Raw genomic sequence first — 16,515 nt, forward strand, 5'->3', positions numbered from 1 at the left:
GAGTGCGCTTAATAATGAACCAATTGATAAGAAGAAGTTGAGAGAAAAAAAGTTTGGCAAGTGAAATATTTCCTTTTCAATATTGTGCGCAGTAGCTATTAATGAAGTTTTTTTTATACTGTTTTTAACCAAAAAACACCTATAATCTATTAGTGAGTTTTAGTCAAGGGGAGTCAATCTCGTACCGGAAGCTGTACCGCTTTGACCAGTAGAACAATATATTTCGGTATTGGTCAATACTAGTGTACCGTTTCGGGTTTACCATTATTTTTTATATTTGTAAATATTATATATATATATGTATGTATGTATGTATGTATGTATGTGTAGGGTTAGGATTTGTGGCCCAAGCCCAAAACAATAAATTTGTAGAGTGTGAATGATAGAGTTAGGTTGATTGTGGAGCTCACAACGGTTGATCACAACGTCTAAGTATGAACCAGCATAAAAATTCACGTAAAGATCAAATAAGCTGAAGTTCGAAGAGACTTATGATAGATTAAATACAGGTTACAATTCTTAGGGTTACAGTAAAACCTTTCTTTTTTCTTTTTTTCCTCTCTTCTTTCTCAGGAGCCCTTCTTCTTTATATAGTATCCTTTCCCCTTATCCCCATCGTCCACTTGTTCTTCATCTGGGTACCTACTTGAGTGTATGTTATGTCATGTATCTTCTTTAGCATTTTGTGAGTGGCGGTAACTAAGGTTACACTGTTCAGGGGTCTTCTCTACATAAATGCGGCCAGAAAAGTTGCTGCAGTGCATTTAATACGGTGGTAGCAGCTTTTCCTTTAGATATTTCTTCGTTCTTATCGTCTCTAGATATACTCAGAGCTTATCTTGATCATTGGGGTTGCTAGGAAGACCATTCAGACCTTCCACACGTTTGATTACTCAATACTATTCGTATCCGAGGAGTAGAACCTCTTCGGACTGCTAGTGACCTCTTCGGATTGTACTCCTCCTTCGTTTCCAGGTATCCTTCTTCCAGATGGACTTCATCTCAACCGGTTCCTTCTCTTCGGACACACAGTAATCTTCAAATAGGGCTCTAGGCCCACTACGTTAGATTGGACTTTTCCCCCCACAGTATGTATGTGTGTGTGTATTATAATAAATATAAAAGTTTATCATAAAATACTATCTTAATTCAGAACAAATTATTCATGGTTTTTAGACTTTAGCATAAAAAAAAAAAAAAAAAAAACAATATAAAACATAGAATGCTTATATTCATGGTTTTTAGACTTTAGCATAAAAAAAAAAAAAAAAAAAAACAATATAAAACATAGAATGCTTAATTACTCATTGCATACTAAGAAAACAAATAATACTAATAAGTTAAAATGCAAGTAAGTTACTATTCTGCCCTTACAAAAATTCAAAAATAATAAAACTAAAAAGAAAAAAAAAAAATTTTTTTTTTGGGTACCGGTCTGTATTACCCAAAATTGTTTGGTATGGCTAGTACAACTAGTATTTAAACCAGTACGAAATGTTGGTGTTTCGATACCGGTATACGTACCGATATGGTACATACCGGCCGGTATGGTATCGACTACATTAGTTTCAGTTAGTTCAACTAATAAAATCACTTATTCTTGAATAAGAGAGTAAGAGTTCAAAAATTAATCAGGGTTTAAATTTCCCAACATTCTCTATGTAATAAGGAATTTCTTTTATCAGCTTCTACTTGTTTAAAATTCTTAATTGGTTAATTAATAAAGTTGTAAGTTAAAATATTTATTAATATTATTATTGGCATTTCTTTATGTTTCCAAAAAGTTCAGAGATTAAGGTTCAAATTTCTCTCCTCAACCTATTGAATTATATATATAAACAAATAATGTTGCAATTGCCAATTGATGTCTTGAGATCATGAGGAATCTTCGTAATCTCAATTAAATCCTAAACAAGCATGTATCAAGATGTAAATTACCTATTATATTTTGCATGACAGTAAAGCACTTGTTTTATAATTACTTTATGTTATTAATTATATTATTTAATTTTTTTTGAATCATTTATATGTTTCTTTTTGTGAAGTCAGTTAATCATATGTTTCATGCTTATGTTTTGAACGTCTTGTTTGCCTAAGCTAAAAGCTTAGATCCATGCCTCAATCACCTTAATTGGGGAGCAGGGTTTAAATTTTAAACTTATCCATTAGAATTACCAGGAGGAACTAATTGAAATATAAAGCTGTTAATTAAAGGATTGGTTTTCATGCCTTTACAAGACTTGCTTTCATTATGTTAATAGAGCCAAAATGCAATACAGTAGAGGCCAAGAGAAAGACAGCTAACGTGGTAGACCAGGAAAGACTGCTATTACCATGAAAGCAATAAAGATGTCTTGCTTGCCGTTGATTTAAAAACCCCTCAATTTTCTAGTGTTGTGATCAAGCTTAGAGCCGTCACCAGGTATAGTATAAGTAACGTCCAGGTATTGTTGGCAATTAGTGAGAGTGGTGGTGGTGATGGTGGTGGCGACAATGAAAGTGATGATAATGATAGTGGTGATGATAGTGATGATGACGATAATAGTAATTATGACAGTAGTGGTAGTAGATATATGGGATGATGGCAACAATAGTGGTAATGGTAACATTAACTATGTAAAGATTAATGGTATGAGAATGGTTTTATTGATAAAATTCGTATAACGACACAATTCTCCTTAAAATTTAAACTTGGGATTTTGATGCTTAAAAATACGGAGATCAAGGTTTCACATATTCATTGAAATAACTCTTTTATTAACCAAAACAAAGGAAATCAACATTAGAAATTTTCAAAATACAGCTTTGAATAAATCTCACCCCAAAATCCCTTGTTTGGACACAACATAAAAGTTCATAAAAAGAAAGAGGGCATCTCTTACAGGAAGCAGGTCGTTTACTTGAAAAATTCCATAACCCACAAATCACAGACAGAACATTCAAATTTGATGCCACTAAATCCAGCCATGGTTGCCAAGGCCATGATTTCTTCTTGGGTCCTTTCCTTTCCTCCAGGGTAGTGAGTCATCATTAACATATCCAATTGATAGGTGCTCTTCATAGGAGTGCTAATATCGGGGATAGTTGGAATAACTGCCTCTACAACAATAACCTTTCCATCATTTGGGATAGCATTGTAGCAATTTTTTAACAGCTTCAAGCAGTATTCGTCACTCCAATCATGAAGTATCGACTGAAAAATCATCCAATTATGGCATCATTTTTCTTGAAAAATTATACCATATATTATTTATTTAGTATAAATTATATATATATATATATATATCATTTTCCGAAAAGATAGAGAGAAATACAGTGAGAGTGTGAGAGAGTGAAAAAGAAAAAATGAGACATTTTTTCTTTGCTCAAGCTACACACAAGGAAGATAAATTGATGGAGTTCTTTTGGAGTTTTTGAGTATTACAACCATGGAGATTCAAAGGAAGATTTTGCTACTGGTATTGTGGTGAGATTATATTTTACTCCTTGAGATTTAATTTGTTGTGTATCCTATTTATTGTGGACGCAAGTTTAGCATAAACTTGATAGTTGTAATCTCTATTTTATAGTGGATATTTTTGGAGCTGCTTCATGGTTTTTCCTCTACACCGAAGGTTTTCCATATAAGATTTGGTGTTCTTGTGTGGTTGTGTTTATGTGGTGATTGCTGGAATTTTTTTGTTGTTTGCATAATATTGCTATTACTTGGTAGATATATATATATATATATATATTTACACATAGACATAGAAGGGATTTAGGATTTTTCCCCAACAGTTTTCAAACCAGACAATTAAATAAAACCATTAAAGCGAGAGGTTCAAGGTTTTAAAGGTCAGACCAAAGTCGAACCGTTATGACATTATAATTAATTTAATAATGATTTAAAATATAAATACATATATTAAATTAATACAAATTGAAAAATCAAATTAAATAATCAAATTAAATGTATTTTTCATAAAAATTCCATAACTTATTTAACATGCTAGTGCCTAGATAAAATGTCATCATCTCATTAACAAAAACAAAACAATAGATGCACTTAGATATTTTCAACAAAAATTGAAGTATAATAATAATAATAATAATAAAAAGGAGAAAAAGGAAGGACGAGGGACGAGGGAGAGTGTGAGAACAATGACAACGAAAACGAAAACATGAGAGATTTTGTCAAAAGGCATCGTTCTACAATATATTATTTGCTTGTAGAGTATCAAATACTACCTTATTCATAGGACCAAAAATTAATTATTTTTTTTTGGTAAAACTTTAGTTGAAAATGATAGCAAATAAAATAAATCTAGAGGTTAAGATGAAGTACGTGAGAGATTTTATTATTTAATTTGGGTTAATAGATGCTAAAAAAGAAGAAGTAAAAAACATTCAACCCAATGTGAATTTATGTACATGGGAGTGCGCTTAATAATGAACCAATTGATAAGAAGAAGTTGAGAGAAAAAAAGTTTGGCAAGTGAAATATTTCCTTTTCAATATTGTGCGCAGTAGCTATTAATGAAGTTTTTTTTATACTGTTTTTAACCAAAAACACCTAAAATTTGTTATGAATTTCAATTAGCTCAATTAGTGAAGTCTTTTATTCTTGAGATAAGAGAGTAAGATTCAAAAATTAATCAGGTTTAAATTTCCCAACATTCTCTATGTAATAAGGAATTTCTTTTATCAGCTTCTACTTGTTTAAAATTCTAATTGGTAATTAATAAAGTTGAAGTTAAAATATTTATTAATATTATTGCATTTCTTTATGTTTCCAAAAAGTTCAAGATTAAGGTTCAAATTCTTCTCCCCAAAATGCAAAATCTTTCATAGTTTAAATTATTCAATCCTAATTATCAAATAATAATAATAATAATAATAATAATAACAATAATGATAATAATAAAATAAGTTACGGCACAAAAAAAAAAAAATGGTCTAGTTTTTCTCTTACTTCACACATTCGTAACCAATTACCAAAGGTAATAAACAAAAATAAATCAAACAATCAATGAAGACCAAGTAAAGGGAAAATATTCTCAAAAAAAAAAAATGTAAAGGGAAAAAAAGAAAAATTTTATAACTATAAATTATTTTATAACTTTTTTTCAAAATATTGACATGGTCAATTCTTATTAGTTTTTATCTGGACTTATTGTTAATATCATTTTTACTTACCAATAACTATTCATAATATCAAAAAAAAAAAAAGTGGTAAAATAGTTTATAATTATACTATTTTTCAAATTCAAAATAAGAAATGAAAATAATAATAATAATAAAAAACGAACCAGCTTTTTATAAAGACTTGGTCTTGAGCCAAGGCCGTGTAGGGACCCAATGACACGCCATCTTCATTAGTCATGAAGTACTCAGACACAGGAGTAAGACTGTAGAGCCTCTGGAAAGACCCAAATTCCTCATCAGCAACCATGGTGCAACCAAGCATAGAGTGGCTGACCAGCAGCTTGAGAATGCGGTCCAGCATCATGGCTGCGTCGGGGTTCTTGGTGGGCATTTGAGCTACAATCTGCGAGGGAGAGAGCTTGGCTCCAGGACCCGCTTTGGATAAGATATCAAAAACCCCAAGCTCAAAGGCCGAGTGCAAGACCATAGGCAGCACAATGGAGGTCGAGAGCTGCATGGCACAGGAGAAACTCTTTTCTTCTCTTTGATCATTATCAAGATTTCTTGGATTGGATTCTTTTAGAAAGGCCATAATATTAGGACTAAAAGTGAACTGATCGAACTCTTATTTGTTTTCTTCACGTACTTGATATTTAATCGAATGGTTGCTATATATAAGCATTCAAGAATGGGTAAAATTTACTGGGTTTTGTTAACGGCCACCGCAAGGTGCCCGTTAAGCACAATATTTTTTTACTTTTTTTTTCTGAGAATTGTGTGTGTGTGTGTGCAGTTTATGTCATTTTTTCAGTTTTATACTATTCGGTGTCTTTTTGACTTTTTCTAACAAATTTCTTTATCTTTTTATGTATTTAACAAGCGGTGCTTGTTAACATTTTTCATACAAGCACCAAGCACCAAGCGGTGCTTGCTAACATTTTCCATACAGTTTACCTAAAAAAAAAAAAAAAATTCCATACATACATGGATTTTGTTGGGTGCACGTGACACCCTTGGATTCTAGCACACACATTTGTCAAAGCTCATTTATGAGCTTGTTTCAAAAGTTTTCAAAATTAGCTCTTTCATTTATTGAGAAATGACCAAAGTTTGGGAAAGGTCTGACTTCTCTTAATGAGAAGTGATGCAAGGCATGTGGGACATGCTGAAGTAAAAGAAAAGAAGAAGAAAAGAAAAGGAAACTAAGAGCATTCTCATTAAGAATGCTAAATGCTATAAATGCTAAATTTTAGCATTAAAAGATCAAAAAGCATACTCCATCAAAGCTCTTAAATCCTATTAATTTTGCAATCTAGCTACAATGTACTGCTATCTCTAGCAGCCCCTTGTAGCAAGATTGTTAAAAAAAAAAAAAAGAATTGTTTAATAAAACGAGTTTCACTTTCCCTCTCACACGCTTCCCTTTTCACACCTATCTCCTTTTTTTTTTTTTTTTTTTTTTTTTTTTTTTTTTTTTTTTTTTTTCTCCTATGTCTATGCCTACACCTTTGCCTTCTCTCCTTCATTTTTTTTCTTCATTCTCCTTCAACCCAAGCCACTCTTCCCTTCCCTCAACCCATGTCACCAAACCCATCTCTGTTCTTTGTTCTTTGTTCTCTCTTCATGGGTTTGCGTGGATCGAAGGAGTCGGGGGTTAGAGTGTGGGTTTTTGGTTTGGAGTGTGGATCGAATGGTGGATCGAAGTGTGAGTCTGATTGTTCGTGGGTTGAAGTGTGGATCGAAGGAGTCGTGGTACCGATTTGGTTGATTTGGTTTGTGGGCTTTTTTTGGCTGTGGGTTGTGGTCCGATTTGGCCATGGTTAGTGAGTTTTTTTTTTTTTTTTTTTTTTTTTTTTTTCTTGCTGTGGTTGGTGGTGATTAGGTCCAATTTTTGTTGATTTTTTTTTTTGGTCCGACGGTGGATGGGTTTTTTTCCTTTTTTTCTTACTGTGGTTAGTGGTGATTTGGTCCTTTTGCTATTGATTTTTTTTTTTGGTCCGACAATGGATGGGTTTTTTTCCTTTTTTTCTTGCTGTGGTTGGTGGTGATTTGTTCCGATTACTGTTGATTTTTTTTTTGGTCCAACAATGGATGTGGTGGCTAGTGGTGCTGAGAATAATTGGGTTGAGAAAGAGAGAGACAGAGGAGAGAGAGAGGAAAAATAAAAAATGAATAAAAAATAGTAAAGAAAGAATATTTAAATGGAGTGTTAAAAAAAATAGAAGTTTTGATGGAAGGGATATTGTAAAGTGATGTGTTATATAAAATTAGTTTTTGAGATAGTAAATGCTAAATTTTTTAGAAGTATTGATGGGAATAATCTTAAGGCCATTCGGCCTTGTGGGAAGCTAAAGCAAACAGAGAGCCATTTTGGCCGTGAGTTCTAGGGTGAGCAAAAAACACAGAAAATAGAGAGTTTCAGCTTGAGAGGTGCAATCCGAAAAGATAGAGAGAAATACAGTGAGAGTGTGAGAGAGTGAAAAAGAAAAATGAGACATTTTTCTTTGCTCAAGCTACACACAAGGAAGATAAATTGATGGAGTTCTTTTGGAGTTTTTGAGTATTACAACCATGGAGATTCAAAGGAAGATTTTGCTACTGGTATTGTGGTGAGATTATATTTTACTCCTTGAGATTTAATTTGTTGTGTATCCTATTTATTGTGGACGCAAGTTTAGCATAAACTTGATAGTTGTAATCTCTATTTTATAGTGGATATTTTTTGGAGCTGCTTCATGGTTTTTTCCTCTACACCGAAGGGTTTTCCATATAAGATTTGGTGTTCTTGTGTGGTTGTGTTTATGTGGTGATTGCTGGAATTTTTTTGTTTGCATAATATTGCTATTACTTGGTAGATATATATATATATATATATATTTACACATAGACATAGAAGGGATTTAGGATTTTTCCCCAACAGTTTTCAAACCAGACAATTAAATAAAACCATTAAAGCGAGAGGTTCAAGGTTTTAAAGGTCAGACCAAAGTCGAACCGTTATGACATTATAATTAATTTAATAATGATTTAAAATATAAATACATATATTAAATTAATACAAATTGAAAAATCAAATTAAATAATCAAATTAAATGTATTTTTCATAAAAATTCCATAACTTATTTAACATGCTAGTGCCTAGATAAAATGTCATCATCTCATTAACAAAAACAAAACAATAGATGCACTTAGATATTTTCAACAAAAATTGAAGTATAATAATAATAATAATAATAAAAAGGACAAGGGATGAGGGAGAGTGTGAGAAAAATGACAACAGATTAAAACATGAGAGATTTTGTTGAAAGGCATTGTACAATAATGTATTGTTTGCTAGTAGAGTATCAAACACTACCTTATTCATTGGACCAAAAATTATTTTTTTTTTCTAAAACTTCAGTTGAAAATGACAGCAAATAAAATAAATCTAGAGGATTAAGATGAAGTACCTGAGAGATTTTATTATTTAATTTGGGTTAATATATGCTAACCAAAAAAGAAAGAAGTAAAAAACATTCTACCCAATGTGAATTTGTGTACATGGGAGTGCACTTAATAATGAACCAATTGATATTATCAAAAAAAGAAGATGAGAAAGAAAAAAAGTTCGGTAAATATAATATTTCCTTTTAAATATCATGCACAGTAGCTATTAACGGAGTTTTTATACTTTTTTTTAACCAAAAGACACCTAAAATTTGTTAATGAATTTCAATTAGCTCAATTAGTGAAGTCTTTTATTCTTGGATAAGAGAGTAAGAATTCAAAAATTAATCAAGGTTTAAATTTCCCAACATTCTCTATGTAATAAGGAATTTCTTTTATCAGCTTCTACTTGTTTAAAGTTCCTAATTGGTAAATTAATAAAGTTGGAAGTTAAAATATTTATTAATATTATTGGCACTTCTTTATGTTTCCAGAAAGTTCATAGTTTAAGGTTCAAATTCTTCTCCCCAAAATGCAAAATCTTCATAGTTTAAATTATTCATTATGTTAATAGAGCCAAAATGCAATACAGTAGAGGCCAAGACGGCTAACGTGGCAGACCAGGAAAGACTGCTATTACCATGAAAGCAATATAGATGTCTTGCTTACCGTTGATTAAAAAACCCCTCAATTTTCTGAAGTGTTATGATCAAGCTTAGAGCTGTCACCAGGTATAGTATAAGCAACATCCAGGTATTATTGGCAATTAGTGAGAGTGGTGGTGACAGTGACAGTGATGTTAATGATAGTGGTAATAGATATATGGGCAACAATAGTGGTAATGGTAACATTTACCATGTAAAGAGTCCTGATAATGGTATGAGAATGGTTTTATTGATAGAATTCGAACAATGACACAATTTTCCTTAAAATTTAAACTTGGGATTTTGATTTTTAAAAGTACGGAGATCAAGGTTTCACATACTCATTGAAACAACTCTCTTATTAACCCAAACAAAGGAAATCAACATTAGAAAATTTCAAATTACAGCTTTGAATAAATCTCACGTCAAAATCCCTTGTTTGGACACAACATAAAAGTTCAAAGAAGGAAATGGGGCATCTCTAAATAGTAAATTTTACAAGCAAGTCGTTTACTTGAAAAACTTCATAACCCAAAAATCGCAGACAGAACATTCAAATTTAATGCCACTAAATCCAGCCATGGTTGCCAAGGCCACGAATTCTTCTTGGGTCCTTTCCTTTCCTCCTGTGCATTGAGTCATCATAACCATATCCAATTGATAGGTGCTCTTCATAGAAGTGCTAATATTGGGGATAGTTGGAATAACTGCCTCTACAACAATAACCTTTCCATCATTCGGGATAGCATTGTAGCAATTTTTTAACAGCTTCAAGCAGTATTCGTCACTCCAATCATGAAGTATCGACTGAAAAATCATCCAATTATGGCATCATTTTTCTTGAAAAATTATACCATATATTATTTATTTAGTATAAATTATATATATATATATATATATCATTTCTACCTAATAAATAACCAGTTTCTTATAATATTTTGCGCCATTACCAAATCAATTGGATGGGGAATAATTGAGACAATCAAATAAGAAGAAAAGCATTTCCTATGCAACACAAATCAGTGTGTAATGTATTTGGGTTTATGTCAAGGGAAACATAATGCCTTTTAGATATGAAACTAACCTTCATAAAAATGGCATGCCCTTCAGGAACGTTCTCAAACATATCTCCTTCTACATGTTCCACACCTGTAACATAAATTAAAACCTTATCTACATATATTGCGTATAAATACACCTTAGGCTATTAAGGTTTTCAAACTTATGATCCAAAATTATTATTCCTCAAAAACATTAAAATATTTGATCAAATTTTAACTTTTAACTTCTTCTTTTTTTTTTTTTTTTTTTTTTTTTTTTTTTTTTGGGGAGAATCAATCATGTTTTAACTTGGTGAAACAAGACAATACCTGAAAAATGAAAATTATGAATTGAAATAATACCAGGATAAGGTGGAGCATGTTGTATAACATGAGTCAAGTCGAAATTAATGCCCTTGATATTGGGGTATCTAGTAGTGATTAGGTTAATGGTAACTCCTAGACCACCCCCAACGTCAACTAGTTGTCTGAGCTGCTCAAAACCTTTGTAAGACTCAAGGATCTTCTTGATGACAAGAGTAGCGTGGTTGAACATTGCTACGTTAAACACCTTATTAAATCTAGGGTCCAAGTTTGTATACTTGAAGGCATGCGTGCCATAAGTCCTATTGAATGGAATTCCTCCCTCAAGAATTGCATCGTTCAGTTGGGACCTATGAAGAGCTTTGGTTAGATACCATATCTTTCATTTATCTAGATTCAAGGGCGCTACACAATTACAATAGCATATTTAATTTTTGAAAATAAGATTGGGGAACTGGTTTTGAGGTGGTATTGGACCACATAAGCGAAACTACCAAATCTTATGAGATGATTTCATGAGACCATCCTCTCTCTATGTAGAACACGTACGCATAGAATATACACATGTTATTAAAGTCACATCTTATAAAATATATTTTTTTCTCTCGATAAATGACCATATGATATATCTATCTCCATTTTTGTGAAATTTAATTTTGGTTTTGAATTTCGTCCTTTACACTAATAAAAAATAATTAACTTTCTTTACTATTAAACGAATAATGATTAATTTTCAAAAAAAGTCAAAGTTACAAATCTTCTATATCTATACGGCTTTCCCATACTACTAAACAAAACTTTGTTTTGCTTTTGCCCATCAATTATTTGACCCGATTTTTTTCGATACCAAGTTTTGTTGATATCAAATGTAATTATTTGACACAAATTAAGCAAGAAACGAAGTTGTTAAAAAGGGCATAAAGCCTATCATAATAAAAATAGTAAAATATAGGGGCAATTACATATATGCATATAGCCGATAGTAGACTTTGATCTTAATTTCAAATTTAATTCAATGTTTAATTATATTAACCACCATTTTTATCGTTTAAAAGTGTTATAATGATTTGAGAATTTTGTAATTTCATTGGTTTACACCTCTTAGAATTTTAAATAAAAACATTCAAGATTCAAATCACCTCTACCCTAATTATCAAATTATATAATAATAATAATAATAATAATAAAGTTTTATAATAAAATAAGTTACGGCGCAAAGAAAAACATAGTCTAGATTTACTCTTACTTCACACATTCTTAATCAATTAACAAAGGTAATAAGCAAAAATAAATCAAACAATCAATGAAGACCAAATAAAGGGAAAATAAAAAAAGTAATTTTATAATTACAAATTATTTTATAACATTTTTACAAAAAATTGATATGGTCAATAATTCTTATTAGTTTTCATTTGAGCTTATTGTTAATATCATTTTTTTACTTACCAATAGTCATTCATCATATATAAAAAAAAGTTGTAAAATAGTTTATAATTATAGTATTTTTCAAACTCAAAATAAGAAAGGAAAAAAAATAAAATAAAAACCGAACCAGCTTTTTAAAAGGACTTGGCCTTGAATCAAGGCCATGAAGGGACCCAATGACACGCCATCTTCATTAGTCACAAAGTACTCAGACACAGGAGTAAGACTGTAGAGCCTCTGGAAAGACCCAAAGTCCTCATCAGTAACCACGGTGCAACCAAGCACAGAGTGGCTGACCAGTAGCTTGAGAATGCGGTCCAGCATCATGGCTGCGTCGGGGTTCTTGGTGGGCATTTGAGCTACAATTTGCGAGGGAGAGAGCTTGGCTCCGGGACCCGCTTTGGCTAAGATATCAAAAACCCCAAGCTCAATGGCCGAGTGCAAGACCATGGGCTGCACAATGGAGGTCGAGAGCTGCATGGCACAGGAGAAACTCTTTTCTTCTCTTTGATCATTATCAGCATTTCTTGTATTCGATTCTTTTAGAAAGGCCATAATATTAGGACTAAAAGTGAACTGAACTCTTATTTGTTTTCTTCACGTACTAGATATTTAATTGAATGGTTGATATATATAGGCATTCAAGAATGGGTAAAACTTATTGGGTTGTGTTCACGGCCACCGCAAGGTGTCCGTTAACCACAATATTTTTTACTTTTTTTTTTTTATAAAATTTTTGTTTTCTGTTTTGTTTTGTTTTGTTTTGTTTTTTTTTTTTTTTTTTTTTTTTTTTTTTTTTTTTTTTTTTTTTTTTTTCAGTTTTATAGGTACTATTTGGTGTCTTTTTTGACTTTTTCTGACAAATTTCCTTGTCTTTTTATGTACTTAACAAGTACCAAGCGGTGCTTGTTAACATTTTCCATATAGTTTATCGAAAAAAAAAATCCATACATACATGGTCTATGTTGGGTGCATGTGACACCCTTGGATTCTAGCACACACTTTTGTCAAAGCTTATTTTATGTACTTAACAAGCACCAAGCGGTGCTTGTTAACATTTTCCATACAATTTACCGAATTTTTTTTTTTCCATACATACTTGGTTTTTGTTGGGTGCACATGACACCTTTGGATTCCAGCGCATACATTTGTCAAAGCTCAGTTACGAGCTTGTTCCAAAAGTTTTCAAAATTAGTTCTGTTAGGTTCTAAATGTTTAGAACAATTGGCAAATCGTGAACACAAACTTGTCTAGATATAGATCTTAGAGTCTATAGGTTTTATTTGACAATGCTCAAGGTGATTCAAGTCAAGATTCAAGAACATACAAGCTGCAGGAAGAAGACTTCATATTCTGCCTGGTTCGATCGATTGAAGAACAGGCTCGATCGATCGAAAATCGTATCTGCAGAATTTTAAGTCGGCCCAAACAGCAGCTTAAGACCATTAAAGATTAGGGTTTCAGATCTAATTCTCCCACTATATAAAAGAAACCCTAAGCCATATTTTTGAGAGCTTTTAGAGAGAGAGAAGAGAGTGTCTCTTTTGTATCTAGGGTTTTGTACCCAAACCTCTCTAAGGTCTTTGTTGCTTATATTGCTGTTTATGTGAATCTCTTGTGAGATCTTTGAAGAGCTTTCTTTCACATAAACTTAGGGTTATCAACATCTTGATAATTATTCAGTTGCAGATTCAAGAACTTAAAGATACACAAGCGGGGGTGCTTGTACTTGATTGAAGAGTCCAAGAAAGAAGGAGTCCGTGGATTCGGAGCTTGCACGTGGTCGTGTCAGTAAGTTCTACTGGTGGGTAGCATTAGGAAGTCAAGCGGGGAGCTTGTAGTCCTTCTGTATGAACTTCGATTCTTTCACATAGTGGATTCAGGTTTACCTTAAGAATCGGTGGGTCAAATCCTCCCTAGGTTTTTACCGTGTGGTTTCCTGGGTGATCATATCTTGTGTTATTTATTGTTCCACTGCTTTATTATTTTGATATGATTATTTGATTGTTTTAACCTAGAATTGTTTAATTTGACTAAGTAACAACTTGGTTAATTAACTAGGCTACGCAATCTGGTTGGTTTAAGGGGTCTAAATTTCCAACAAGTGGTATCAAAGCGGGTAGCTCTTTTGTTTTAGATCTTTTGATTTAAGAGCTGATCCTTGACCCCTGTTGTCATGGATAATTTGAATTGTCTTTCTGATTATGTTTCTACTCATGCTTCTGCTGATTTTATTGATGCCTGTGATGATTTGAATAAAAAGGAAAATATTGTTTCTGTTGATTTTTTTGATGCTTTTGAAACTCTTCGTAAGGAATTATCTAAATCTTTGAAAATTGCTAAGAAATTTAAAGAAGAGTTAAAATTGGCTAATCTTGAAAAAGAGGAATTGATTGTTAGATTAGATGAGCCTAATAAAAAGAATGAATTTTTGAGAAATCAAATTTCCTCTCAAGATGAGAAGATGAAAAACTTGGAACAAGAGTTAGTTGAGTCTCAAACTAAACTTGAAAATTTGACTAGTACCAAGCCTGTTGTTGATAACAGAAGTGTTTCTGTTTCTCTTAAGCCTAAAACTGAGAAAGTTTATATCCCTCCTTTTAAGAGGAATAATAAAGAAAAGGCTTATTTTACTAGGTTAGACAAAGGTAAAAGTTCCGATGTTAACGTTGAAGTTTCTAAACCTAAGTCTAAACCTACTGTTAGAGAGCATAATAAATCTGTTTTTGTGCCTACCTGTCACCTTTGTGGTGTTGTTGGTCATATTAGACCAAATTGTTCTTTGTTGAGGCAAAAACCTAAATCTGAGACTAGACTTGTTGTTAGGAATACTGATGTTCCTAAATTTGTTTATGTTTGTCACTTTTGTAGTGTCTCGGGTCACATTCGTCCTAATTGTCATAAATTGAAATTTAAGCATTCTGTATGTCAATCTAGGATATGTGATGATATTTCTCCTGCCATAAGTCCATATAAATTGTTCCATATTCTTTTGAAAAATTTGAGCTTATTGGCTTGTGAAAGGAATTTGCAGGATTTTAGTCTCTCTCAGAAGTTTGGTATAATCCCTCAAATACACTCTACTTCACATGGATTTTCACCTACAAAGCCGAAGACTTGTGCTAGATGGGTGAGAAAAGATTCTCCAAAGTGAGTGTTGCTAACTTGTCCCTGATTTAATTCTTTCAATTATTTGTGGACATGTTTTGTTTTTGTTTTTGGTTGTGTTGTTTTTTAGGTTGTTTTTTATTATTTTTTTTTTAAAAAAAAATCCAAAAACATTGAAAAATTTCAAAAAGACAAAAATATTTTATTTTGTGTCTTGTTTTATTGTTCTTGAGGATTACATGGGTTATGATATCTTTCTCTTGATTTAGAATATGCTTGACATTGTGGAGAAACTTGAATAATTTGTGTTAAGCTATTTTTTATTATGTGTAAGTATGTACTAGTTTGTACACGTACTTATGAGTTAATTAAGAAATTGATATTTCTTGTTTGTGTACCCTCTATAGCTTAGGTAAACATTGTCATGCATTGCATTTGCATTGTTCATTTAGCATAATGTGTGCTTTCTGTTTTTGGTCATAAAATTTTTTAAACAAAAAAGATTTTTGTGTTTTGTATTTCATATCATGGATTTGAAATCAAGGTTGGCCACCTTATCTTTACATAACAAGTTTATGTACCTTGTTTAGCTCAGATGAGCTTAATTATTGCACTTTACTAGTTGAAACTTTGTAGTGCATGTTGTGTGGGAAAGATGTTTATGGTGTTTATCATTTTGTCTTAATCTTGAAGTCACATGTTATTTGACTGTCGGACTTGATCCTTTTGAGAAAGGCATAAATAACCATCTCACCACTGTTCACTAGCCAATCATGAACACCTTAGTGCATATCATAAGATTCTGTGCTCGAGAAAGTGTAGCACATGCACAAAAAGAACATAAGGTGTTGCCTCGGCTTAATTGCTTAATGCTTAAAATTGGTGTGTACTATTAGGCTTGATGCCATCTCACATAATTAAAATTGGTGTGTATTATTAGGCTTGATGCCATTTCACATAATAATAATGCAAAAATGCAAGAAACTTACATGATTGCAAACTTTTGTTCTAGGAGATGTGGGAGTTATATGATGTAACTCTTTAGGTGATAGTCTCTTTTAAATTCTATGTGATGAATTGTGTAGACTTTGTGATTAATTGCTATTCACATATCACCTCACATGTATTTCAAGCTTTTGCTAGTTGCACACACTACACAAGTTACTCTTTGTTAAACTTGATACATTTTATTGTGTGTGATCTTGTTGGGGCCATCTAAGATTAAAAGTTCCTTGATTTTAATGCAAAATGTGTATAATGTTTGCGCTTTGAGGACAAATTGATTGAAAATCTTGATTTTGGAAGATCTGGGTTAAATTCAAGTGTTTTTGAAAAATTTTTCGTCTCATACTCATGCATTTTTTATAAAACAATGTGCTTTGAGGAGTTTCTGCATTAAAATGCTCTGTTTTTCAAAAATATGA

The 16,515-nt window shown here is 32.0% G+C and overlaps 2 protein-coding genes across 2 annotated transcripts; both read right to left on the reverse strand.

Annotated features, from left to right (window-relative positions):
• Positions 1-2,727: 2,727 nt before the first annotated feature.
• Positions 2,728-5,886, reverse strand: LOC112008534 (cathecol O-methyltransferase 1). The gene is made up of 2 exons (XM_065767775.1): positions 5,285-5,886; positions 2,728-3,193 (listed from the first exon to the last, which is right to left on the reverse strand). Exons 1-2 carry the CDS (start codon positions 5,714-5,716, stop codon positions 2,897-2,899), a joined length of 729 nt encoding a protein of 242 aa, XP_065623847.1. The 5' UTR covers positions 5,717-5,886; the 3' UTR covers positions 2,728-2,896.
• Positions 5,887-9,704: 3,818 nt separating this feature from the next.
• Positions 9,705-12,538, reverse strand: LOC112008545 (cathecol O-methyltransferase 1). The gene is made up of 4 exons (XM_024040871.2): positions 12,111-12,538; positions 10,598-10,908; positions 10,279-10,343; positions 9,705-10,001 (listed from the first exon to the last, which is right to left on the reverse strand). The coding sequence occupies exons 1-4, from the start codon at positions 12,536-12,538 to the stop codon at positions 9,705-9,707; spliced, it is 1,101 nt and encodes a 366-aa protein (XP_023896639.1).
• Positions 12,539-16,515: the final 3,977 nt, after the last annotated feature.

This window comes from Quercus suber, unplaced genomic scaffold (genome assembly GCF_002906115.3).
Source record: "Quercus suber isolate HL8 unplaced genomic scaffold, Cork oak 2.0 scaffold_26, whole genome shotgun sequence".
Lineage (NCBI taxonomy): Eukaryota > Viridiplantae > Streptophyta > Magnoliopsida > Fagales > Fagaceae > Quercus > Quercus suber.

What these genes read in the sequence shown, in the direction of transcription:
- LOC112008545 (XM_024040871.2), bottom strand. Translation starts at nt 12,538, where the DNA reads ATGGCCTTTCTAAAAGAATCGAATACAAGAAATGCTGATAATGATCAA. An exon ending in CAAGTCCTTTTAAAAAGCTG is followed by an intron (nt 10,909 to 12,110) that starts GTTCGGTTTTTA and finishes AGCTCTTCATAG; the next exon opens with GTCCCAACTGAACGATGCAA. An exon ending in GGCATGCCATTTTTATGAAG is followed by an intron (nt 10,002 to 10,278) that starts GTTAGTTTCATA and finishes ATGATTTTTCAG; the next exon opens with TCGATACTTCATGATTGGAG.
- LOC112008534 (XM_065767775.1), bottom strand. Translation starts at nt 5,716, where the DNA reads ATGGCCTTTCTAAAAGAATCCAATCCAAGAAATCTTGATAATGATCAA. An exon ending in TCTTTATAAAAAGCTGGTTC is followed by an intron (nt 3,194 to 5,284) that starts GTTTTTTATTAT and finishes ATGATTTTTCAG; the next exon opens with TCGATACTTCATGATTGGAG.